We start from the raw sequence: 27,690 nt of genomic DNA on the forward strand, positions 1-27,690 counted from the left end.
TGAACTCAAATCGCTTCTTAAACTCGCATTAACTTTACACAACACTAAGTCAACAGTACATTGCTTCGTCATCCAGATTTACTTATTCAGTGATTATTTTCTTTGTTTAATTTCCATTCGTAGTGGGGTTGTGTTGCCTTTTTTTTCCATTTTGTTTGGTCGTCTAAAAAAGTTATTTCGCACAGTTCTTGTCTGTAGCCTACAACTAAGCTAGGCTTCTTCGTGAATCCAAGCATTGTTATATTTTCCGAACAATCAATGCAGCAAGGCACCATGGTCAACGTGATCTCTAAATATAAAAAAGTCTTCATTTTGTGTGACGGTGTTTTTTGCCTATCTTTGCATGACCTTTCAGCGTAACGTTGACAGGTGAGTCCCGGAGTACGTTTGGACCCGGGGTCGGTATGCACTGAGGGGTTTGTTTGAAGGAACTTTCGCGTAACCTGTGGATATCGTTCGTTTTTTAGAAGTATCTTGAATTGGGCCTGAGGATCTTGTTGGGCCCCGAGCATATCGCTTGATATGTTCTAAACGGCCCTGCCCCTGACAAAAATTTGTAGGGGCTCTAGAGTTTTAACAAAGCAATAATTGCAAGAGAAGATAGACATGCAAACGTTGAGACCATGTGTTTGTATTGAATATTTTGTTATAGTTTTGATGGTCAAATAAAAATAATTTCTACCCTGAGCCCTGTGTAGCCTACCCTATGACATTTTGCCGGCAACTAAATTGAAGCAATTTGAAGCGAACGACGAAATATTACAAATACGGATAACAACTTCGTATTTTTCTCGTTTTATTGTGGGGGGAAAAGGGGGAACGTAGCCCTACCTCCCCACTTATCCCATACTATGAAATAAAATGCAAAAAAGAAACAGGTCTTCTCGTTTGGAACATATCACATCATTTCGTTTTCTCTATTAACGTGTTTGGGACAATACATATAGTCCTACCAGCACTCCAGCAGCAATAAACAATATACTATAGGCCTACCAGCACGTCAATGAGGGGAAAAGGTGACAAAATCCTTAAAAGGCAATAGCCTTGCCTGAACAGGTGTTCGAGGAGGTTCAAGGGGACTTTTGGACACAGCATATTCTTTGGATACATTGCGTTTTTTTTACAAAATGTCTTGACTTGGAGGCCAAGGATTTCATTGAAATCAGGCGCAAAATATCCTTTCAACGGCTCTGGGTATATGTATGTCGCTTCCACAAACAAAATATTATGCATTTTAATTTGGTTTATTTGGAAAATAAAGAAGAATTCCGCAGTGAGACACTTCATTGTCAGCGAAGTCGTAACAAATAAGTTAAGCTTCGAAACGAAATAATAATTGCACAATAGTGTATTTGCATTGAACAGCTCCTGCTTATTTGATGCCACTCAAATCAATGCCAGCTCTATTTTTTGTGATCTTTAATACGCTGAAATATTATCCAAATTCAATTCTCTCAAAATTCTCTTACAAATAGTCAAAAGAAGAACATTGAAATATTTTAGACACTTTGTGGGCCTGGCCGACCCGCGGCTCGCTGGCCGCATGCGCTTTTTTAATTTTATGCGGCTCTTACCTCTTACGCACAATATATTTCGCCTCAGTTACTTACTAAAAAAAGAAGTAGAACCTGGTAAAACTAAGTTTTTGTCTAAAATATTTGTGTGCAACACTTACAATAAATCCAGTGCTGTATTCGAGGGTATACGGCGGTATACGCAGTATATCAATACAAAAAGAAACATGATGATAATGAATACTACTCAATAGCACCACCAAGGGACTGAAAAACAATATTTTTATCGTTAATAAAAGAAACTCCTTTAAAAAAACATTTTCGAAAATTTTTCATTGCTTTGTTCATGTACAATATACTGTATAATTTTATTTTTATGCGTCTTTCAAAGTTGATGGTAAAGCGGTTATTTGCAACACTTTATTTCCGAGATAAAATAGCTTGATTAAAGAACAAACTGTAAATGTTTCAAAGGTGGCAGCAACCAGTTTCAAATAGCGATTGTTGAAGTTGCCATCACATTGCAACTCAATTGTTTGTCTGAGACGAGGTGTTGACTCTGAGTTAGAGTAGTATAACAAAAAGTTATAACAAATTATTATAAGCTTACTCTGTGCCTTGTCGTTTCATGTCACAAACGTACAATGCTGGGTGTGATGGTTGACGCTCGAATCACGATGCGCGTGCAGGAACTAGGACTTGGTTGGTTGGGATCTTTATCTTTAATCTTACTGAGAAAGCATCTGATGCTAGGTTGTTCCTGGCAGTTGTAGATTCTTTGAATCACTGACGCAGGACCGGTTACCGAGATTGGCAGAGCGACGTTTCCGATTGTCGTTGAAGTGTTGTGGTCTGTGAATTATTCAAGGACTGTGCTGTGAGGTAAAAGGTCTCGAATTCACAATATCTGGCACTTCTAACAGCAGCGCGTAGACAGCATCGTTTGGGGTTGCTTGTTTTTGTAACTTTAACAGAATCTGGCGTACGCTTCTTTTCATATTCTCCCATAGGCCTACATTACATACCAAACATGATTTGATCCTGGGGAGTGGAAGGACCATTCGATGTTTTTCTGGCCTGAATGTGCAGATGACATTTGGACGTCTCAGTTTCTACAAGGTCACTGCCGTTGTCCGTTTCAGTTTCGTTAACAGCTTCTTTACTGGTCCACGGCAACCAATATAGCTAACGTCGTAGAACAGGGGTGTGCAAACTTTCAGCACTGCGGCCAAATACACACAACCAGCTTGGTCCGCAGGTCACAACTGAAAATATCTATTGTTCATCATATTATGACAACTATGCGGAATGCTCAGCAGGTGGAGGTTCACTCCTTGTTCAGTGTTCACACGCAGCACGCGAATGGACTATTCAACCGCAAAACAGCAGAGGATTTTTTGTCTTGTTTTTTGGTGAGCAAGTAGAATTGTTATCACAGATAAAATGTGACTGCAGTCAATAGATGTAGGTAAAGATTTTTATGCTTTATTTCACACTGGTTGAACTTGTCAAGTTGTCAAACAAAAAATAATGTTTTCTAACCGTTGTAAACTTGAGATATAAATGAAAATTGTCTAGCTGGCCATATGTGATTTAAAATCCGGATCTTTCCGCGGTTCGAAACTTTAAGTTCGTAGGCCACATTTCTCTCGCGAGCCACGGTTTGCACACTTCTGTCGTAAAGCATTGATGAAGGACGAACTGGGAAATCTCTGCATCTGTTTCTAGTTTAGATTTCAAGTAAGATTTGAGTTTCAAGGGTCAAACAGTTAAGTTGCAACATTTTGGAAGTCAAACGAGAAAAAGCATGAAATAAAAAATTAAATTTTCTGAGCTTCATGTGTCGTAAAAAACTGATGTTGTTCACACAGGCTTGTCTACGTCATAGTTTATATATTGTCCGACTGAGGTCATTAATCGGGAGATTTTTAGAGGAAATCGGAGCCACGACGCCACATACCTGACTTTATAAAAATGTCGTGTTACAGTAGGCCTACGCAATAAATTGCTGAAAATTGATTGATCATAAAAGCTTTCACACCTCTCCTCCTTTCAACGGTATTAGCCTATAAAAGTTTTGTTTTCTTAATATTATGCGACATCCCAACAATAAATAGCAATCATTCACGTTTTTTATTCTTCCAAATCGTTTTTCGAGGAAGCAGACTTTTCGAAAAAATAGCAATGAAAGTCTAGTTACGTCTGCAAACATTAAATCAGTGTACAAAAGTGCTAATTTGTCGGCTTGGAAGAGGCAAGCCAGTCTCGATATGACAACCGCAGCTAAAGTCGTACAAGTCTATCATGGCCTTGTTTTTGATTAAAGAGATAATTGAATTTTGAAAAGAGAGACTTGAAGCAGGTTTGGTGGCTGTGCAAATTAAAAATATTTACTTTCAAACACTGCTTTATTGATGCATTTTTAAGCCATTTTTTGTCATCTTTTTCTTTCGTTGATGCTAAACTCGTGTGTTTATTTTATCGTGCTGTTTATGTTCGCGCCAGCAAGGAAAAATAAAAATTGAATTTACAGACACGAATTGACATTTTACAACCATTTGTAGTTTGCAATATGTAACCTACACTGACAAGACAATAAAATAAGAAACTTTCGCAAACATGTAGCAACTAAATACTGAATTTGATGTTATTTTTAGCCTATTTTCAGCCTATTTGCAGCCTACAGCTACTTTATGAACCATATAGCCTCTAAGGCTACACTCAGAAATGTGATAAAATATGTTCAACGTAATTATGAGAGATAATAATGTGAAGGGCCACATGCATTTACCTTCAGATTTAAACAGGTCAACTCAAGACGTTTTCTATAGCATTGATGTCAAACAAGGACGTTAAATACAATCAAGTCACGGGTAATTTGGTACCTTGTAAATATAATACTGCAGTGAAGAAGAAGAATAGGCCTATATTAACAGACAAGCTGCTAAGATTAATCTCTCTGCAAGTAATTGACAAGATTGAGTAAATCAGTAGATAGTTAGGCCTAGATATGTAACCTAAGTAGAGTACTTTTCCGCTACTATTAAATAGAAAACTTACAGTGTGAGAAAGTGATGTACCATTGAAACTATTTCAACGCAAGTGTAGGCTACGTTATTCAGGAGACCATTAACAGAGAAACAAATTTATTAAAAAACACACAGCAAAAAATAACAAGCTACAAACATATATTGCAAGTTTATGATTAGGAATTGTTTTGTTTAATATTTTATTTAGGCACTTCAAGAATTTTTGTTTGAAACACAAACTTGCGTCTGAATATCATGTTAAATTGATCGATTTGCTATAAGTTAGTAGCACGCTGCAATTTATCTATCAATAACTCTTGGGTATGCGGCATCAGTGGTGGCCTTTGGGGTGGGCAAACTGAGCGACCGCCCAGGGCCGGAAAAAAACAAAAAGAAACCATAGTTCTCTTTGTTCTACAGTAGCCTATCTGTATCAAAACAAACTGAATGTTGTGTACCCTAACTTGTGTTTGTTACTAAGACTATTTCTTACTGTGCCAGTTACTGTAGCTTTAGGGGAAAGATCATTTTCTAAACTAAAGTTGATAAAAAATTACCTTCGCACTACAATGGATGAGCCAAGAACGCTTGGTTGGACTAGCTGTTGTTTCAATTGAGCACAACGTGGGCAAAACATTGGACAATGCTTCTCTCATTAAAGAGTTTGCCGCAATAAAAGCTAGAAAGGTGCATTTTGTGTAAGTGCTACAGCTTACACACGGGTGGTGTAGGACTCGGAGGGCACAGGGTGTACAACATTGCATCAGAGTGATGTGGAGATGTCACAGCTTGAAATACACCTTTCTCGCTTACCATCGCTGTTTGTTGTTGTATCATGTTAATTCCTTTTTGTGTTATTGTGATTTATGGTTATTTGAATTTATGTACTTAAATTTTTCGATACCGGACTGTAAGGGTTCCTCATATTATTTCTTGCCCAAGGCCTACAAAACCTGGGCTCAGGGCCCAAGGCTACCACTGTGTATGCGCGCCGCTTGAGCAACGCATTTCAAGGTATGGACAGCTCTTCATTAGATGACAACTAATGGATGAAACAATTCACAGACTACAAGCCTTCAACAACAATGGGAAAGTTTACTTTGCCTATTCCGGTGACCGGGCCTGCGTTGGGGGTTTAAAGCTTCTACAAGTAAGCGAAACTGCCAGGATTAGGCTTGCAAAGAAGCTTTCTCAGCCTGAAAATGAAGCTTTCATAATTAGGCTTAGTCCAATGAAAGAATAAAGAAGCAAACAACTGCATCTGGAAGCTCTATCATTGTAGAAATAAGTTGGAATAATAAGAAAATTGTTGAAATAAGTTAACGTTTTGTTTGGATTCGACGTCGTTTGTTGAAAATAAACCTAAATAGCAATAGCAGGCCTAGTATTCTAGTAATACAAATTTCATAATTATGTTATATAGGCTACTTTGTTAATAGTGAGATGATTTTAGACCTCAGGTATTGCAGCTTACAGGGGCACCGATCACTGGCCTCAGCATTTACACTTGGCCCAAATTTAACATCATACTACTAAAGAAGAGTTTTATGATTGTGTTCAGTCTAATTTAAACTACGCAGGAGAGTATTATAAGTATTGTGTGAAGTAGGTCCTACGCACTCTTGAGTATAGCGAAGAGCTTGTTTTATGCAAGTCGTTGTATGCACAAAAGGCAGGCAAAAGGTTTCCAATTTCTGTTAATCATTAGTAAGACAACTTGTAGGCATATCCAGTAAGGTGGCAATATTGCTGATCAACGTATTGACACATATTAGAAAATAGTAACTAAACATTGTAGGCTACATCATTTTCCGATGATGTTTAAGACTTTAGTTAAGTATTCTACAATGCAGGACAGCTAAAAAGAATAAAAACAGCGTCGCTTGCCAATGCTGTTTATAAAATTGAATTGTTAGTTCACGCTTTTATCAAAGTAAGCCACACTTTCGTTTAGAATAGACAGAATTTTTGTAATGAAATTTTTTGACACAGTTTTGTAAATCAAATTGTTGTTCCATCGTAGCTTAGTCTATGTCAGTGCCTAGCTCAAACACTGAGAAATAAAAGGGTCTGTTTGAACTCGGCCGGCAGCTTTAGAGCTGAAGATACAGCAGACCTAAAGTCGGCAAGTGTTTGGGAACTCGAGGGGAGTGAGACAAACTTAAACAATTTTGCAAATTCTTTCATAACTTTTGCTTTGCCTGTGGCCTATGTGTGATAGCAGAAACGTGGCATGTTTGGCTTGAAGGGGGAATCGCTCCCACCAAAATTTTTATCTTGCTCCCCTAAAAAGTGTTTTAATACTAGGCTATTGGGTCAATAACTTTACCACTGTACCGGTAATTCATGGGAAATAACGTTTGCTACTCCCAACAGTTGCTTTTGCCCCCATAAAATTTTCTTTATAGCTACGTCACTCATTGTTCAAGTGAAAATAATTACACTTCAAGTCTAGTTTTCATACAGCATACAAGCTTAGGATGGTTTTTATTTTGCAATTGATCTTATGACATAATTTCTAAACCAAATTTTTGTTTTGTTGTGCCGTACCGTACGCTTTGGAGCAAAAGAGAACGGATGTTCTGTTTTGTTCTAGATCAGGGATGGCGAACCTTTTTTAGTGCATGGGTCACAAAAGAGACCTTAATCCTTGAAAAAGCAAAAGTGGGTCATACATTTAATTACATGTTAATGCGAAACTACATGTTAATGCGAAACTTGCTGCTGCATCTTCTCTGCAAGTCTTATTATCCTTGATTGGTAATCCGTAGTTTTTAGCTTTACACATGCAGCACTCATATCTGAGCTGAGACGATTCCGTGTGCTTGATTGTATAAAATTCATGTGCGAAAATAAAGATTCGCACGAATATGAAGAACCAAACAACGTTAACAGAGCTACAGCAAATCTTTTTATAGTTTCAAACGAATTTGGCAGGGAGTTCCACTCTGTAAGAATTATATTTTCAGCATGGTTTTCAACAGCAGGAAAGTCACAACCATCTATATCCGTTTTCATTTCAATTTTTTGTAGGAGATTTAAGTCTACAAATTTTGTTTTCCAAACTGCACTTTCTTGAAAGTCTATCATTTCCATTTCCAAGTTATAAAAACGAAGCCATTCGAAGTTTGATAATTCAAGATTTTCAAATTGAATTGCATGCGGGAAAAAAATGAACTGCAATGTAGTATCTAGCTTTTGGAACTGGGTAAACCTTTCTGACATTACATTTTTGGTCTCTTTCGTCAATAAAACATACTTGTTGAGTGCAGTTTGCTTTTGTTCATAAGTTAAATTGGTGCTGGTAAAGTGCTTTAACAACTGAGGAAAATATTTCAGCTGACCTTGTTCAAGGTCTACAGAAAAAATAGCGAGTTTCTTCTCAAATGCTTTAATGTGCCCAAACATGGATAATACAATATTTCCACAGCCTTGCAATGCAATTTAGTATTTAACTTATTGTAATGCATTGTGAAATCAGCGAAAAAATGTAAATCATTCAACCACGTAGGCCTACTTTCGCTTAACTCTGGATATTTTTGATTTTTTTCAGCTAAAAAAAGTTGTACTTCTTCCAACAATTCAATTAATCGCTGTAAAACATTACCACAACTTAACCACCTTACACTGTTGTAGCCTACATGAGTAAGCCATTAAATTTACTGTCACACGCGTTCAATAAATTTGCAAACTGACGTTTATTACAAATATTTAGTGAAACATTTATTCTTTGCTGAAATATTTGTTTAAATTTCATTATTTTAAAAAACACAAGTGGGTCACTGAAAATCTGTGATGGGTCACTTCGTGACCCGCGGGTCAGTGGTTCGCCATCCCTGTTCTAGATATATTTTAAAGTTTGTTTTGCATACCGTATGGCTAATTAGGCCCAGCTAAAAAAATAAATAAACACAAACTGAACACTGTAATAAACAAATAAAGCACAACCAATATTTAAATATCGTGACCTATCAATCATACAAAAAAATCGGAAGCTTTGACCTACCATGTAAACGCTTTGCAAACCCCTTGGCTTGGGGTCCTCGAACTCCCAGTTAAGAACCACTGCTTTAAACTATTAGCTCTGACTAGATGAGCTTTTTTGATTCTTACTTCTCGGAGCTTCGTAAAATAGCTGTTGGGGAAAATTAATCTTTGAATAGTCGGCAAGTCTGTAGACCTACACCCAGCCAGTGGCGAAGCCAAGGGGGGGAGGAGGGGGTTTGAACCCCCTCTTTGGCACGCGTGTGACGTTACGATATTGAAAATGATGCTTTCAGTCTCTTTATATCTCTAAAACAAAGTTTGCCTAATTTTAAACGAAACTGCAATAAAAGAACGAGTTTTGCCAATACCAAACATCTCAGCCAGGAATTAGCAACCAAAAACATAGAGACTTAGCTTTATTTCCGAAAAATGCAGAAGAAAACATGATCTTATCGTTTTGCTATGCCACCGGACAGCACCATTTTACAGGAATATTCAGACCCACATTTTTGTTGAAAATGTTCTCAGAATGCACCAAATTCAAAGTGATTTTTCAAATTTTTATGGGGGAGGCACCCCAGATCCCCCGCCGCTGGGTTTCGTCTTATGCAAACACGCCGTCGGGCATCGTCCGCCGCCGCCCCCCCCCCTTTTTTCGAAATTCCTAGCTACGCCACTGCACCCAGCCACTGTGTCCACAGAACGGTGATACTTTAAATTAGTACCGGTAGTTTTTCAACCTTTATCAGCTCAAGCCTCACTTACTGATAACGACACGGTGGGACCCCAGAAAGTTAACACAACTAGGTTAAGCTTAAGCTGCCTAAATATGAGGCCTACCGTATCGTTTTAACATGATATCAGTTGCAGGCTTGCAGCTGAGCCTAGCTACATAAAAATGGATTTGTTTACCAATGGTACGGTATCAAAATGGCTTGGAAATATAAAGCTGTACATAATGACAGCAGCACTTGTTATTGCTATTGCTGCAATGAACTTACGCGGAATTATTTGGCGAAAACTTAACTTATCCAATAACGAGAAGTCAAGATTCGAAAAAGGCTGGAAAATAAGTGTAAGTAGCCTATATGCTACAAGCGTAGATTATATTCATGCATTGTAGGCCTAGCCTCTGCTGAGGTAAGTTACACATGACCATAGAATTAACAAGAAATTTTAATTTCTCGTTTTCGAAACCCACCCACACTTTTTCTTTACGGCTCATGCTTCTTTTCTCCCTTGTTAATTGTGTAATGCTTTACTTTTTCGAAACCCATATTGTTTATCCTTGCAGGTTGCGCTTTTCTTTCTTGTTAATTCTAAGGTCGTGTGTAATGGTTTAGGCCAGAGGTCACCAAACTACGGCCCGCGGGCCAGAACCGGCCCGCAAACTGATTTCATCCGGCCCGCCACGTGCTGCGGAAATAACAGCTGCACTACAACTGTTAAGAAAAATAGTCACCAAATTTGTTCGTTTACATGTGTGCTTCTCTTCTCTCTGTTTTTGTTTCATTTTTTGCTGTTTGTTTTTTGGGTTTTGTGGCCGTGCTAACTACTGATATATAGCCTATAGGCTACTACATAATTTTTCATTCAGGCACGTTTTAAACCTTTCAAGGTTTTGCCACCTTTTCCCGTTCGTTAACGTGCTGGTAGGTTTATATCGATTTTTGTAGTTAGTATCTTTTTCGTCCCGGACGCGTTAATTACGAAAAATAAAATGATTGATTGATTGATTGACTGTTGTATGCTATGTTGAATTTGTACATTTTTCCACCAGGCAGCCAACAGGTTGGTGTTCTGTTTTTATCATTAGGCCACCACAAATGAATACAGCCTAGGCCAAATTTGGAAAAATGTAATGTTTTTTCAAGAGCAGGATGCCCTGTAGTGTATCATAGCAGGGGATAACTTTTCCCGCAACCTTTCGATTTTCATCACAACTTTCTATTCCACCGCTGACTTTGTTATTTATTGTGCTCAATTCAAGTCAATGGAGATTCTAAATAGTTGTATATCTTTTCGCAATTTGCATCCGGCCCGCAGCTGTTAATCTCGCAGCAATCCGGCCCTCAGAGAAAAAAGTTTGGTGACCCCTGGTTTAGGCTACTCTCTAGCGGTGTAGCCTACTGGTGCCAGAGTGGGGTTTCAGGTTACCAAAGTTGTTTCGATCAAAGGAAAACGAAATTTTACCCAATGAATAGCGCAACTTGAAGTGAAACAAAATTCTTTACAAAAAAGCTAATTTGACAAGAAATCAAAGGAAATTGGAATTTTACGATACAAAAAGTTCATTAGGCCGAAGTTTAGAAAAAAAAAAAAAAATGTTTTCGAACACTTTTGGCGGACTCGTAGCCTACCGTACGCTTATGCATTTGGTAGGCTATTTAGTTAGTGACTGCATGTATTCTATATTTCAGTGGAAGACCATACCGGCCTTGGCAAGACGATTAGAAGTGGAATTAAAAAGAAAGGCTGAAAAAGGCGCAAAAGCTCCCGACTTTACCATTTGGGACAGATATGGAAACGCTTGTCGGCTGCTGAGCCACATGAAGCCTGGGCGACCTCTTGTCATAAACTTTGGATCCTGCACCTGACCCCCTTTTATGGATGAGGTCTGTTTTCATGACACCGTGCTTTGGTTTACTGTAGGCCTACGTTGAGTGTAAGCTAATCAAATATTTAACTTCTTGCTATATCAAGTAGCCTACCGTAGCCTCGACCAAAACTTTTGAACGAAAAATCATGTCTACAAAACTGTTTTCTCTTAGGGAACGTTCAAATATTACGTAACGCTTTTTTTCCGAATTTTTGACCCCCCCTCCCCCATGTAACGCCAACGTAACGCTTTTTTCAATCCCCTCCTCCCCCATGTAACGCTTTTTCACTACGAATTCAGCACAAAAAACTACCATTCCGTACTCGAAAGCGTTACGTAACGTTTTGCTTGAACCCCCCGATGTGACGCTAACGTAACGCTTTGCATAACCCCCCCTCCCCCTCAAAGGCGTTACGTAATATTTGAACGTTCCCTTAGTATATGATCCGACCAGCGTCTACTGATTATTTGAAGCATAGAGCAGTTTAGTTCCGGATACACTTGAAGTCGTTCTGTTACTTTTTGCAACAGCTTACATGATATTAGACTATCTGCCGCGGCGAGGTCGTTTGCCAGAATTGATTTGTAAGCTACGAAATTTAACACTAAAGCCTACTTCGACTTTTCAGATTCATCGCTTCAAAGAAATTGTTGATGAATATTCGAACCAACCGGTGGATTTCGTTGTAGTGTATATAGAAGAAGCCCACCCAACAGACGGTTGGATTATGGACAGCGAATACAAACTGCATAAGCATAAATCCTTGGAAGACCGGCTGGAAGCCGCCCAAGTTTTTGTTGACAACGTCCAAGTTGAATGTCCTGTTTTAGTCGATAATTTTGCAAACGAGGCAAACGAAGGCTACGGTGCCATGCCTGAAAGGCTGTATATAGTAAAAGATGGTATAGTTGAATTTCAAGGAAACAAAGGTCCGATATTCTACAGTCTGGACGAAATGGAAACTTCTTTGAAAACGTTGCTGACAAGATAAATGTTAAAGTTAATGATATTGTGATTCCTTTACACCTAGTCCTAGACTATAATAAAATATAGGCTATGTGGCTACAGTTAATTTTCATACAAAGGGATTTTATAGCTTTAGTTAACTGACCATCTGTCCGAATTTACATACTGGTATTTTCACAAGCTGGCGCAGTTGTGATGATATATTCGTGTTTTATTCATCATGTTTCAGAAAATTGCAGTAGACCACCACTGTAGTTAGTGGCATGGCAGTGATTAGCACTGATTATGGAAAGGCATTTTCAACTTAAGAGTATTGTACGCTAACACCAATGACAGGTTTTATCAAAACACTAGAGATAATGCCTTGATAATACGTAGCTTGCAAGACCTAAAGTTGAAATTACATTTTTCTAAGTAAAAAATAATTGTAAAATGGAAACTGTAATAAACGAAAAAGACTTGCAAATAAGACATCTTTTATGTGGAGGCCTATTTCGTTAATCGAGCAAAGCGTCGGCAAGAAACGAAATTCTACTGCCCAGCTTCTAGAGGTTTTCCCGTCCAAAAATAACTATTTAAAAATATTCTTCTTGCAATGCAAATAACTTCATTGCAAAATCTTCACCAATGACTAAAAATTAACCGTTTTCATACCAAAATTGCAGAAGAGTATCCATGTCATGAATTGTATTTATTTTTGCACATCTTTTAAAACGTAAACATAATTTTGGAAAATAAATGAATCGGAACAGTAAAATTAAATGAGATTTTTAACAGTTGGCATCAGCGAATCTCTTGGAAACACTTTCCCAATTGACAACGTTAAATATTGCTTTGAGATAATCTGGCCGAACATTTTTGTACTGCAGATAATACGCATGCTCCCAAACATCAATCCCAAACAAGGGAACGAGACCTGCACGAAACAGTTTGGTTTTAGGTATGAGAAAAGTAATTCGATAAATTAGGGTCTGTTTAAATATTTGACCTGTGGCGTATGCCGAAAATGTTTCAGGGAAGTTGCATTTTTTAATCTTTTTACTAAGTCTGTATATTAGACATAATAGCAGGGGTCGTGCATCTTTGCACCACCAGGCAATGGCCACAATACATTGTTGTGAGCCACTCGACAGTAAGGCATATTTGTAATCTGTAGGTCGCTACAGCAGGAGAGTTTTGACAGGTAAACACTTCAACATAGGACAACTTTCCATATGAACCAGCAGACTGCAGTCCTTGTGACCTTTCTAGCACTCATCCAGAAACTTTCTTTGGTAATTAAAGAAAGAGAATAATAGATTTAAAACCACGTCAAGGAAATGGCTGCTTCCCTAACCCTCAAACCGCCCGCCAGGCTTCGCTGCCGAAGGAGAAACGTTCGCTTAAGTCACTTTCTACCAAAAATAATTCGAGAAGAACGCTCACGATGTCACGTGCATGTAACACTTCATCTGCTGCAGCGACCTACAGATGCAAACATTCCTTAACCTTAGTTTTTAAAAAAAAGTAAATACAAAGACGAAAGAAGTCTAAAATAGTCTATGATGTAAAATAACCACACAATTTAAAGGATACTGAACTTAAGAAGGGTAATCCCCTTCTTGCGTGAGTCACTGTATGTAGCCTACCTTTCCTGTCTTCCAAATGACGTCAAATGTAACGTTTTTGAGACACCATGGTTGTTTTTCCTACAACTTGTGTGATATGGTATTTGTGACATGCCCTCGTTTCCGAGGACGTCGTGTGACATTAGAACAGCCTCTTACAACCCCAGAGAAATATCTCACGTTGACAAAGCTACCTACCAGTTGTTGCTTGAAGTGGGTCTTGGTTGGCACAAGTTGCGATTTGCAGTCTGCTTTTTTCTTTGTCAAAACCTAACCAGCCCCATCCTGAACCTTGCACTGCAGCGGAAGCAGCTGATAACTTTACTTGAAGGTTTTCGAGGTTGCCAAAATCTCGCTGAAAAAAAAAAGGGATTTGAAAAGTAACTCAACGTTAGTGGTACCACCTTAACTATAAATCAACCGTTTCTGAAAAGGCTTTTCCTTCGTCCGAAACAGAAAAACAAAACTTTATTAGCATAGTTTTGGTGGATTTATTTTAAAGAGGTTGCGCTTAGCACCGCCAACCTTTCAACGGATCTGATGTCGGTGTTTAGGAAAATCGTTGACAATATTGTATAGTCTACATAAGGTCAGAGACTCATATATTCCTGGTATAAGTTATCCTCTATAATGTATCCCATTCCCAGGTATAAGTTGTCTAAAAAGTCAATCAAAAACAAACACGCCACGCAATTCGTAAACTTAACAGTTGAAATGTTTGGAAAAGTGATCCGCGAGAATGCACAATATAGTCAGATAAAATTATCACACAAACTAGATTTCGGATGTACCGTAGTTAGCTTTCGTCAAAAATGAACTCTTTATCTGGTTTTACTAAAGCACTGTAGTAATGAAGTTACAAAAACAGAAAATAAATTGATGGCGACACGCAAACTAGATAGCAATAACATACAGATAACATCTTGTTGATCAAGAGGATTTAGTTAGCAAAATACTGAGCTATTTAAGCAAAATGGTTTGAATAGAGTTAAGAAAAAGACCGCACCTGTATGGCGGCATTTAAGTCTCCCGAAGGTGATCCACAGTTTGGAGACAGTGTATCCCAAAAAATAGAATGATTGATGTGGCCACCACCATGAAATTTTAAAGCTGGTCCTACCGCAATTATTCCAGATACATTATCTAAAATATCAGCGTCACATGTTACACCGTAGTTAAACATTATCAAACAATAGGTCTCAGATTCTCAACGTTTTTTTATTTTTTTATTAGCGTTTACCTTTTTCCAGCATACTAAAAACGAATTTAGCCTGGTTGATTAGTTTTAAATTTTTATCATCGGACTGACAAAGCCTCTGATTGGTCATTCCTGGTAGATACGCATGCTGGCATAGGATTTGAACTACTGATGCAGGCATGACCACCAAGAGAAGTTTTCGATTGTTAATGTGTTGTTGTCTTTGAATTATTCCATTCACTAGGTGCAACTGAGTTGAAAGCAGTCCTTAAAAGACGTTGCTCAAGAGCACACCCCTGAAAGCCAAACCAGTGCTGCTTGATTTTGTGGTTTCTTTATGCACAAAGCTGGATGCTCAACCAATTGAGCTATCGGGGCAGACAAGCTTCTTTTTATCAAATTTAAACCATTTCTTGTGCAGTATGTTTTTGTCATTTGTTTGTGGACCTTCAACTGCAACCCTGACAGGTGTACATAAAGACACATAGCTTCAGGAGAGAGTTTGATTTCTTATACCAAACACAGTCAAGACGCAACAACACAACAGGGTTGAGCATTATAACAATATATTTTACAGATTTACAAATATTTTTAACAGTTGAACGTTTTCCTCTGATGAAGGTTTTTAAAGTTAAGCCAAAAACGTTCGACTTTTAAAACTATTTGTAAATATGTAAATATATATTGTTATAATGCTCAACCCTGTTGTATTGTTGTGTCTTGCCTGTCTTTGGTACATAAAGACATGTTTTTCAAAATTGACCAATTGGATATTAAAATAGTGTATTTACATTACAAAGACGAAAAACTGAAAATGAGTAGTCAGCTACTGTTCTTGAAGTATTAAATAGTCTCAGCATAAGAGCTTTATTGGACAATTAAAAAAAAAAACGAAGAGTAACACCATTCAATAAAAAGCTGTTCAGAGATTACACATATGAGATTATTTGCTGGTTTTGTTCACCTTTCCATAGATGGACACATGACAATTGTTCGCTTATCTGTCAAAAGCAACAAGACAGTTCCGACAATCCACCCCACAAAGTGTTTGATATTTGTACAATGTACAGCTGCTAATAACAGCGTCATAGCCGTACGAGACCAAACCATTTTGGGAGGGCAGAACGTAAATTTGCCCAAATGTGCACGCTTTTATAGAAATTGCCCAAATATAATGTATGCGGTGCGTGATAACAGTGAAAAACTAACATAACAAGATCACCAGCAGTGGCGTAGCCAGTAATTTTGAAAGGGAGGGGGTTGACGGTGTGTTTCGCTTATGGCGACACCCAGCAGTGGGGGTCTGGAGGGCCTCCCCCAAAAAATTTTGAAAAATTACTTTGAATTTGGTGCATTCTGAGAGTATTTTCAACAAAAATGTGGTTATGAATATTCCTGTAAAAGGATGCTGTCCGGTGGCATAGCAAAAGAATAAGATCATGTTTTCTTCGGCATGTTTCGGAAATAAAGCTACAAGTCTCTATGTTTTCTTGTTGCTAATTCCTGGCTGAGATATTTGAATGTTTGGTAATGGCAAAACTCGCTCTTTGCAATACCCACCCCCACCCCCCACTGGCTACGCCACTGATCACCAGCTAGCTAGAATTTCTTACCAAAGTAGGCTAATCAAGATAGAACAACTGAATTCATCTTTGAAGATACCTTGCTTGTGCATTGCTCGATGCTTCTGCACTTTGGCATAGTAAGTAAGAGTAACAAATATTGTTTTACACACCACAAATAATAAACAACGCCACTTAAATATTCAGTTGTGATGTCATAAAAGACTCAGAAAAATAAACATTGCAGGAAACCGGCTCAGGGTGACCATGCGGATTCAGAAAAAACTACATAACAATAGATAAGTTATAATTAAATGTAATAAAACACAGACATACTACTTCTGTTCAAATAAACTTTGTTCAATCAATTAAAGTAGTTTTGATGATACGAATTTTAGTACATAAATAAAAAGGTCTGGCAGCACTACTTCTAAAAATATAGTTAGGCTAGGTAATTTGATGACAAAAATAACTGATATACAGTACTCAAAGTTTGCATACAGACGATGACATAGGATTCAAAGAACCCAATTAGCCTAACAGTACGTATTTACATTGATTCAATGTCTGAATATTGAATAATATTCAATCATCGGATTTGCAGAAGGCGTCGTTGGATTTTCAAAAAATCGCCGAATAGGCAACTCACCGAAAAAGGCTCTTGCCGAATAGGGAACTCGCCGAATAGTAGCAGAACCTTTTATAAAAGTAAATAAACAAAGCTAAGCAACACCTTAACATTACTTTTAACAGGTATAACATGTTTTTGTTAAATGTTGTGGTGTTGCTTAGCTATGTCCGTTTATGGTTGAACAAGTACAGTGACCTCCCAACCCGAATTGTTTTATAAAAGTAGGCTATTCACCAGATTTATATAAATTCATATTTTGTAGTTGCCCAAATCAAGATGATGCATTTATTGATATTATGAAAAAAATTAAAGACTTAGTAAATTTTGATGCCGAGGCAACTGCATCATGCCAATTTGGGCAGTTTTATAAATAGACTATGATCAGATAATTTCATATTTTTTTGTTGCCCAAATCTAAATGATACAGTTATGTAAATGGGAAAAATTAATGAATTTGTTCATTTTGGGGAAACTGCCTCACGCTAATTTGGGTAGTTGCATAAACAGACTAATCAGTTTCATCAAACAGCCTAATTTCATGTTTTCAGCTGCCCAAATCAACACGATGCATTTGTGAAAATTAATAAAATTAGCTATATGGCAAATTTTGCCATTTGATTTGGGCAGTTTCACAAAAGTATTAGAGACATATTTTGGTGGCCTCCCAAATTGGCATGATGCAGTTGGTTAAATGCATTTCGTACCGTACTACAATTTGATCACCATGAAATACAATACATCAATACGGGTGTGCCAAATGACAATTTTGCGGCACATTTCTTGTGCAAATAAGAGGCTGTACTTAGTTTGATAGGTAAAAGTTACTAATTTATTGTTTTTCTAAATTCATGCAATTTTGTAGCTTTTTATATAGCAATTTTTGCCCTAATAATTTCAAGATTTTGCCCGAATTCGCAACGTTTTGAAACAACAGGGGGGGCGGCTGCCCCCCTGGCTCGTACGGCTATGAACAGCGTTCATTGTCAAATAAAACAACCAGTTCTTTATACTCTTTAATCAAGTGGTGTGAAGAATTGTAGCTGTCCACCTTGATCCAAAACTTCTCAAATATATGCGAGTAAATACTTTTAATATTATACCCTAATTGAAAGGATGAAAATTATATTAATTTTCTTACTTGCTGCTTTTGCCTCCTCAAGTTTTTCCTCAGCAATGTTGAGGTTGTTTACATAAGTTGCATGATGTAAACTGTGATGGATCCTCATAATTTCTGTAGAAATATGGGGCTCCAAGGCATCATAATCATAAGGCAAATCAGGGAGAGTGTGTTTCAGGCGGCTGCACGCGGCACCAGATAAACCTATGCTTCTGACAAAAGAAAAATCTCTTGTTAGATGAATATTGTACAAGTACATTGTCCATCAATACTTTACTTGCAGTTTGTTACCTGTATGAATAGTGACAAGAATTAGACAAGACATTTCAGTGGGAGAAGATTTGGGCAATTGCAGACAAGCTCTAAGCACTAAGCAGCTTGAAATTTTGGATAAAGCATCCCAATTAATCAGTTATATAGATGTTATTAATCAAGTGATTGAGGCGCATTCTTGGTATTTTCTGGAAGGACAGAATACCCAACACCACTGTTCTGGAACGTTCTTGCTCCCTGAGCATACAATTTCTCCTCTGCCAGCGACGTCTACGCTGGTTGGGGCATGTATCCAGAATGAAGGATGGGCGCATTCCAAAGGACATTCTGTACAGTGAACTTGCCACAGGGAAACGCCCAGTAGGACGACCCGCACTGCGTTACAAAGACGTTTGCAAACGAGACCTGAAGCAAACTGACATAGACCCTGCCGGCTGGGAGCTGATCGCAGCAAATCGCAACAGATGGCGCTACGAAGTCAGTGCGGGTCTAGCAAAGGGTCAGTCGAGGCGGAGGAAGCAATTAGAGGAAAGAAGACAAAGAAGAAAAGAAAGACAACAGCCTCAGAACTCCTCTGATTTCATATGTCCAAACTGTGGACGAGACTGCCACGCCAGGATTGGACTTCAGAGCCATATGAGAAGCTGCCGTACCCAGAGTGCTACCATCATCTGAAAAGATGGAAGGATGCCTACTACTACTACTACTATTAATCAAACTAATAAATAAACTATCTATAAATAATCTATAACAGAATTGGTGTGAAAATCTTTTCCATTAATCTTGTACAGAGTATAATATTGCTGAACAGCGAACATACATACTTACCGGGAGCACATGGGAATTATTTGTCGAAACATCTTTGTGGTAACTGAGCAGTGAGCACAGCAAAATTACAATCCACTAAAAACTGAAAGACAAAAAGGTTGTAGCTTAAAATAAACAGTTTTCTTGCATGTTTTAAGTGCATTGTAGATAAATAACATTGATCACTTTATGTACAACATGAAAATAAATGTGGCTTGCAATTACCTAACTAACAAACATGACAACACATCTACACTAGCTTTTCAAAGCGTTGCAAGAACATGTCAATGATAAACATTACTTAACCAGACAATCTTGTCAGATATAATAATGGTAAAAACCACGTTATCAGTAGGATAGAAACGTTGTTTTAAAAAGCTAAAAGCACAGTTGTTTTTACTGTACAAAACTGCAGTGTAGAAGATTTGCTGGCAAACTGTCAAAAAAAGGATTAGTAGGACTAGACCTATGTGATCTTAAGTAAGTTGGTTTAATACTATGCTTACTATAAAAAATTATATTTTTGGAATCAGCTCCTCGAATTCATCCAGAAACAATGAAAACATAAAGATAAACAAAAATCTTTCAAAAATTGTTTACATATATATTATATAGTGTTACTTATAGTGTTGGCTAGCCTACTCATTTGCAAACTTTAAGTTTGATCAAACAAATGTTAAACAAAACTACAAAAACCCTATCAAAAAAAGAGTTACAACAAAAGATGCTATCAATCTATATATACATATTACATATCCTATATGATATCTCTACTAAGCAATGAAACTGCAGATTAAAAAAAAAAAATTGTTAACTGGGATGGAAGCACATGCAGCCTTGGAAAATACATCAGTTTGACACTTCTGAAAAGGGGTGGCAACGATGTCGTCCCCTCATACATCGGGAGGCGCAATCATTTACACCAGTGGTTCCCAACCTGGGGGTAATAATGCAATACTTTGGGGGGTAACGCAGCACCACTATCACGCTAAAAAATAAATGTTCCTCTCCATTACGAGTGATCACTGCAAGAATTTTTTCACCTGAAGTGCGAGCTGCAGTAACAAACAATGGTTGTCACCAGTGGCAGCTCATACAAAAGGCTGCAAAGGCTTTGTTTTCGACGTTGCAATGCATTTTGTATTTTAGGCTTATTGTTTTTTTTTAGATGTTTGCTAAAAAAGGAAAAGGTGGCAAAAATTTTGTTTTAACTTGAAAAAGTTCGTTTCGAACAACCTTAATTTTTGTATATCTGTGACTCACAGTGTACCGTACTGTTGTCATGAGCAAAAGTTTACAAAATATTATTCATTTTGCTGTGCGGTTAGTAGCCTACATTAGTGTCTTATAATGTACGTTTTAAGCTGTCTAACTCTGAGAGCGTACAATAATCTTACTGGAGGTCACATTATCTTTGAATGCATCATCTATTCACTTCCCAATCAAATAATTGCCTTTTTAGTTTAAGCACCAAATGATTTAAAAACAAATTGGGTCATGTCCTTTCATTCTGCTTCATCTAAACGACTGCATGTTGTCACAATGCACGCAAAATAAAACGATTGCTACTCCTGTATTACCGGTACACTTTTTTGCAACTGATTCAAACGTAGCCTCCACCGATATCTAGCTTTTGCCAACCACCAAACTACCAGTACTTTACTTTTCGTTGTGAGGTTGTTTAATTTAATCTTGTTTATCACCCGTCACAGTGGAAAAACCTAGAACATCACACAACTAAGGTGAAAGAGAAAATTGAATTGAGTCCTGTCTTTGTCATGAGTTACCAAGGGGGGTGGGGGGACTTATTAACCAGTCCCAGGTATACAAGTCCCCCCCCACTCCCCTTGGTAACTCATGACAAAGACAGGACTCAATGGACATGGCTCTTTCGCCTTAGTTGTGTGATGTTCTAGACGTTACCGGTCACAGTTACATGCGAAGTTGCCAAGTGGAAATTTTAAAAATAACTAATCGTGATCAAATTAATTTTTTATTGACCAATGTAACAGCTCAGTTTGATTGATTGAATCTTTATCCTCGGACTGGGAAAGCTTCTTGCAGAGTTTAATCCTGGCAGTTTCGCATTCTTGTCGAGGCTTTTGATTTTATTTCTAACCATCACAGCGAAAACAATGCACGTCAACATAGCACAGGTGCACAGAAAGAAAGAAGCCATAAAACGCTAACGTTAAAATGAGCTAAAGTTTCAATAAATGACTAGGTCGCAACATCTTTACAAAATCGGAAGGTTACTCGGCTGACACTACGACAGAATCACAGAATTTCATTTGTACTTTTTTTGATAAGGTTAATCCAAACAAAATAAAACATACCATGGCCACCTAAAGATACGGCCTGATTTGTCACATTTTGCAGAAACTTCCAGGTTTTTCTAACTTTGGGCGAACGTTTATATAAATTTTTCTAAAAATTAGATTTTTACGCTTTCTTTATTCTTTCCCCCAGATGACACAATAGGTTTTAACATCCTCACATGTTGAAAAACAAAGAAAATTTGATTTCGACGATTTTAGTCAGACTGTTAATTTTCAATAACAGTCTGAATTTGCGTTTTTCAACTTACTTTTTCTCATTTGCTACTGCTTCCCCAAGGCAACAAAAACGTTTTATGTCATTAGGAAACCGCAAAAAGTAAAAACATCTCAAAAAATGTCAGTCAAGCACTAGCAGTAGCTGTAATCAAAATCTGCAAAATGTGACAAATCAGGCCGCATCTCCAGGTGGCCATGAACATACGAAAGTTAATTTTGAAGTTTTTTTAATTTGCAATAATGCAGTTAACATTGTTGATTGACCATAATTTTAAACTACAGTAATTATCAAGTCTTCCAAAGAAAATTAAATGAGATTGCAAGGGTTCTAAGTTTTTTTTGTTTTTTTTTCATCTAAATGTTTATTAATCTCAATGCAGGGGTTTAAGGTTATTGTTGAATGTTTATAATCTCCTGATGACAGCAGAACTGCTGCTGGCGTAACTACGCTTCGATGACACAAAGGTAACGAAATGAATATCAAGAAATTTCTTTATTCATGAGTTCGAATTGCAGAGTTTAGAACGCCAAACTTTTGAAAGGAGAATTTTAGAATGAATAAATTTTGAATTAAAAAATGAAAATAATGTGCACAAAACTTAATTGTGTGGAGGTATATAAAAAAGGTAAGTAATAATTACGTAATTTAATGTTTGCAAATTTCAACGATATGTTTACGATTGTAGAGCAAAAAGGGTGAAGTCCTGGTAAGATTTCTTTACAGAGGTGAACTGAAAAGATAGCCTATTGAATATTTGTTACCGGTACTTCAGACTTCAGAGCAACTAGAAACTGACGCTATTTCTTAAAAGTTATTCTTGATGAAATCATTGATTTGACGTCACAAGGTAACGTTTTGCTAAAACGGAGAAAATTGAAAGCCATCAAATGCTATTGAACAAAATCACTGGTGAAAGCTGGGATGGGTTATAGGTGGAAAAGGATTTATCAATTATTTTTGTTTACAACACGTGAGTTTTTTAAGGAATGCAAATTTTATAGGACAAAAACATTTTGCACAAAGTTGAAAACAATGGATATTCATCACTGGTCTGGCCCCTTCAAGCTTTTTACATTCAGAATGAAAAAAACTTACCCTGACCCAGTTGTGCCAAATTTGAGAAATTTTGAAACAGAAAAAATTTGGTAGATGTCAAGGTTGTTGCATACAAAAACTACACCAAGAAAACTTACAATTTTAAAGTTCAGGACTGGAGACCTGCAGGCATCTTTTTCAACAATTGACGCCATTTGACTGGGTCGGGGAACAGGTTATAATACTCAAAGGCTGATATAGTCTTGTTGTAGAACTTGATTGATTGAATCTTTACCCTCGGACTAAAACAGCTTAATCAAATTAGCTATCGGTAGGGACAAAAGTTGATTTTTTTGACGTTACTTAGTTTTCAATGGTGCTAGTTTTTTGATATTGATTAATTATGTTTGTCAGATGTTTGTGCTGTAGCCTACTATTCTCACAATAAACGCAATAAAACTTTTTCTCTTTTTGGGCTCGTTTTTTTTTCGAAATAATGCTGAAATCGCTAAAAAATAATTACCGAAAAGATATCAAGACCTGTTGAAGAGCACGTTGAAGTTGGAAAAAAATACATTATTTTGTAGCAGTCCATTATTAGGCTACGTCATTTTTTAAACAATTTGTATTTTTCCATCTAAGCTGCTTCCACGTTGAATGGAAAAAAGAGAGCAGACAATAAAAACAGTTTGCTTTTGGCCTCAAGTGGCAAGAGAGAAAAAAAAACACTCAGGTAGAGTGTAGCCTATAGGCTAGTTATTACATAAAGATTTTGACAGCTGTTCAAATGCGTAGGCTTTTTTGATGTTGAGCGTGCGGACGAGTCCCAGTGTTGGTTTTTGATTATTGAAAGACTCTGAGTTTCTAGCTACAAGTGGATAAATTAGGGTGTCTGTATAGGGGTGTGATTGCCTTTAAAAGTTAAACAAGTTAATACAATAGTAAATGTAGTTTTTGTTAATTTTCCGTCGTGAATTTTACCTTCTTGTTCTAGAGTCGTTCGGTCTGTTCTCTTTTGAAAGTCTGTTTTTAAATAGAAATTCTATTGGTTTATATAAGTTACGAGCATTTTTCAATTCTCCGTATATTTCATAAAGTGGTGCCTTTTTACCAGTAATACGGCGAGAGTTATGAAAGCGGAAGGGTTACACAGTTATGTCGGTAGAGAAATGCGGATGTGCTGAGCTAAATTCTGTGAGAGTGGCATTTGTTAACAGGAAGCGTGACCTAAATTCCGTGAGAGCAGAATTTAGGTTTTGAATTTTAACAGTTGAAGTGCATTTGCAAAGTGCACAATTCTCATAGGTTTCTGCCTAATATTCTCATAATTTTAATTTGTTAGTTAGAAACATGGTAGCTTACATGTTACAAATGTATTGATTTATAAATTTGTTTCTAATTTCTTTAATTTTAAACTTCATTTCCAAAAGGCTATCTACTATTAGTCTAAGCGTAAAACGTATTGACCTGGAATAAATTGCGACCTTAACAAATTAGGTAGCCTATTGTTAGAAAGCTTAACTCTTCTAGATTAAGATTTTTAATCTCCTCCAACCAGAGACCCTTGGCAAAAAAAGTTATGGCCGTTTGTTTAGCAGCACCTTGCGCCGCTAGTGCAAGTTTCCTTTTGCGCAAGTTTCTAGTCTAATTTTCAACTTTTTTACCTACGTGTATAAGAAAGAGACAACTCACATTTGAAAAAATATTTTTTATTTTTAAATGACGTCACTCTGACGTCATCAAATTAAAATTGCTTACCTATTACTCCGAGCCCATAATTGCAGATCCAATACATTTCAGTTCAGTTGTTTTTATTTCTGACCATCATAGTATCAAAAACAATACACGTCAACATAGCAAAGGTCGAGAAAAAGGTAGAAGCGACAAAACGCGAACGTTAAAACGTGCTTGTGACCGAAGTAAGTTATTAAGTTGAAAAAAATTTGGCACGGTCGCAACACCTTCAGAAAAATTTAAGATATAAAGGGAAAAAAAGAAAACAAAATGTTACAAACAAAAAAAACGAATAAACAACATATATTTAGTAGGGTGTCCCACTTTTAGGCGACTTTTCAGGAAAATTAGGTTCGGGTCAAATCCTGAATGAATTTTCGTCACTGATTTCAAAAATAACGTTATTTTTTCATTATGACGTCATCTTGATGCGCCAGCTAGCGGATTTTTGCTATTTTGGCCATATCACGAATATGGTAAGAGCTAGAGAGTTGGAACTTGCGCCAAAATGACCGGAAGGGACGATTTCCTGTTTGTTGTCAATACAATATGAAACGCTAACTGTAACAGAAAAGGAGTTATTTTGAAAAAACATGTTTTTGGTCATTTTTGGACAAAAAAATGAGAAACATGGCAATTTTGCTACAGTGACGCTTTTATTTCGATTAAGTTGCTGTGCTGCGCCACAATGTTTAACAATTAAGTACAGTGGTACTTGGTAGTAGTCTACTAGCATATTGTATTTACAATTAATTACCTCGGCATTGATTTTTGCATGCATGTTGCAATTACTAATATTAGCAAACGTTAAACCCTTGATCATTTAGTTCAAAGATCTATCAAACAAAACCACCATTCAACAACACAACACAGTTCAATGGGATTATTTATCACGCCCTACTGTGAAAGCAGCACAAATGCGCAAGTCTGTTTTGGTTAAATCATCTTGGTCATCTCGAATCAAGCCGTTCACAACGCGTTTCAGTCTTCCAATGAAGCGCTCTGTTGTTGTTGTCGATCATACGCCAAAACACTGATGGAGATAAAAAACATGCAATGCATGGAGCCATCTTACTTTCTTCGAAGAAAAAATCACGTAAGTTGCCACACTTCAAAAGCGTCTGCTCGATATCAACGTTCTTGGAAAAATTTTCTGTCTTACCGCATCAGCAGCAAAAGGCGGAGCTTCAGCGTGGAGAACTTAAAGCCACGTTTTTAGGGCTCAACCATGGGGATGCATGCTTAACGATGTATCAGAACAGCGTTGAATACTGTTTCATCAACATATTTATCTGCAAGTAATAAATCTCTTGTGAACAGTACAATTGAGGGACCTTCAGCAGCGGAAGGTTTAAGATAGATGACTAAAAATGCTGGCAAATGAACACAAACAATAAAAGAAACCATACGTTGAAGTTTAGGGATATCCTGAGGCTCAACACAATACCCAAAAATCAACATTCTTAAGTAACCATTCGCTGTTGTTATCCAACGCGCATAGGACACGCCTTCTTGACGATAAAAAAAGAGGTTTCAAATTTCCTGGAACATCCATCAATAAATGAGCTGCCAGAGCAAGAAGACACATATGGTTGCTCCGAAAAGATGAATCTTTAGCTTCTTTCTTGTGCTCAGAAAATCATAAGATCTTGGCTTTTAAATGATTTGCGGCAATATCTGTGATGGAAACTTTACAATCTTGTCGGATTTTCAGATGTTAGGGCTTAGGTTTTGGTATTTTCTTAATTCTGTTCATCAAACCACTATCTGCCAGACAAAGTTTATGAATCTTGTTTGCAAAATATGCCAAACAAAAATGATGCAACATTGCATCATTTTTATTTTAAGATGTACTGTTTATGACATAACAATCGAAATAAAAGCGTCACTATATTCTATTGTTAAGCTACTACCACTGTACTTAATTTTGAACAAGGTGGCGCAGCTTAACAATCGAAATAAAAGCATCACTGTAGCACAACTCAAGCAAAATTGTTTCACTTTTTTTGTCCAAAAATGACCAAAAACATGTTTTTTCAAAATAACTCCTTTTCTGTTGCAGTTAGCGTTTTATATTGTATTGACAACAAATAGGAAATCGTCCCTTCCGGTCATTTTGGCGCAAGTTCCAACTCTCTAGCTCTTACCATATTCGTGATAAAAACAAAATAGCAAAAATCCGCTAGCTGGCGCATTAAGATGACGTCATAATGAAAAATAACGTTATTTTTGAAATCAGTGACGAAAATCCATTCAGAATTTGACCCGAACTTAATTTTCCTGAAAAGTCGCCTAAAAGTGGGACACCCTAATATTTAGACTATAGCTTTATTAGCCCACATAGCTTTAGCTGATATCTGGCTGATATCTGTCCCCGGCTGATATATTTAAGATTTGTATGGACAGTTGCTATGAAGATCGGTCATGGTGCGTTATCAAGAGTGCTGATGGTCGTGAGGGGAACACGTCTTGATGTGTTTAGCTCATAGTAAAAAAGAGCAAGGCAGGCAAAGAAAACCCCACAAAGAAATCCTACCACGGGCAAAGCCATTTCAAGCGCAACGCACCATGCCTTGCACGAATCACAAAATAGAAAGGCTGTAACTTGACATGAAAACAATGACAAAAACAAATAAAACAAACTTGCAAAAACAACATCATCATCCTGCGGAAATCCAATTATACCCAGAGAAGTTATGTCTTGAAGATATCAAGCGTGCTTTGTTATAAAGTTGCGTTGATAAAGCGATAATTTTACACCCCAATCAGCTAAACTCGTCACTTCCACACCGATTCAACGTCAGCAAACGTTGAATTGATGCAAAAATGACAGGCATCGCTAGCTGGGATGTAGTAGTGGGATCTAAAAGATCGTTTTTAGACAGAACAGAGCTTCATATAATGATTTAACGGGGCATTTTGACCCCAGGTCCGGTTTAATGACAAAATGAAGCGCTACAAGTGGCGAGAGTATATTATGGACATTATACAAAAAGTTCGAAATTTTCAAAACTTTACTTCAATAATTATGCCTGCGAGGAAATGGTTGACAGTTGAGTGCCCAAGGCGTGGAA

The 27,690-nt window shown here is 37.2% G+C and overlaps 1 protein-coding gene and 1 pseudogene across 2 annotated transcripts; one reads left to right on the forward strand and one right to left on the reverse strand.

Annotated features, from left to right (window-relative positions):
* Window positions 1-9,405: 9,405 nt before the first annotated feature.
* Window positions 9,406-12,761, forward strand: LOC145768149 (thyroxine 5'-deiodinase-like; annotated as a pseudogene). Its single transcript, XR_014288913.1, has 3 exons — window positions 9,406-9,605; window positions 10,951-11,145; window positions 11,759-12,761. The product of XR_014288913.1 is annotated as a thyroxine 5'-deiodinase-like (transcript).
* A 7-nt stretch (window positions 12,762-12,768) lies between these two features.
* Window positions 12,769-19,396, reverse strand: LOC145768150 (superoxide dismutase [Mn], mitochondrial-like). The gene is made up of 5 exons (XM_082579620.1): window positions 19,313-19,396; window positions 18,233-18,423; window positions 14,710-14,846; window positions 13,902-14,058; window positions 12,769-13,012 (listed from the first exon to the last, which is right to left on the reverse strand). Exons 1-5 carry the CDS (start codon window positions 19,342-19,344, stop codon window positions 12,867-12,869), a joined length of 663 nt encoding a protein of 220 aa, XP_082435746.1. The 5' UTR covers window positions 19,345-19,396; the 3' UTR covers window positions 12,769-12,866.
* Window positions 19,397-27,690: the final 8,294 nt, after the last annotated feature.

Source organism: Aplidium turbinatum, chromosome 4, assembly GCF_918807975.1.
Source record: "Aplidium turbinatum chromosome 4, kaAplTurb1.1, whole genome shotgun sequence".
Classification (NCBI taxonomy): Eukaryota; Metazoa; Chordata; class Ascidiacea; order Aplousobranchia; family Polyclinidae; genus Aplidium; species Aplidium turbinatum.

Bases quoted from the DNA above. Each gene is read 5' to 3' on its own strand.
- LOC145768150 (XM_082579620.1), bottom strand. From the start codon at position 19,344: ATGTTTCGACAAATAATTCCCATGTGCTCCCG. The intron at 14,059-14,709 runs GTGCGGTCTTTT...TTTTTTTTTCAG, and splicing joins ACTTAAATGCCGCCATACAG to CGAGATTTTGGCAACCTCGA. The intron at 13,013-13,901 runs GTAGGTAGCTTT...TGTTTCGTGCAG, and splicing joins CCCACTTCAAGCAACAACTG to GTCTCGTTCCCTTGTTTGGG.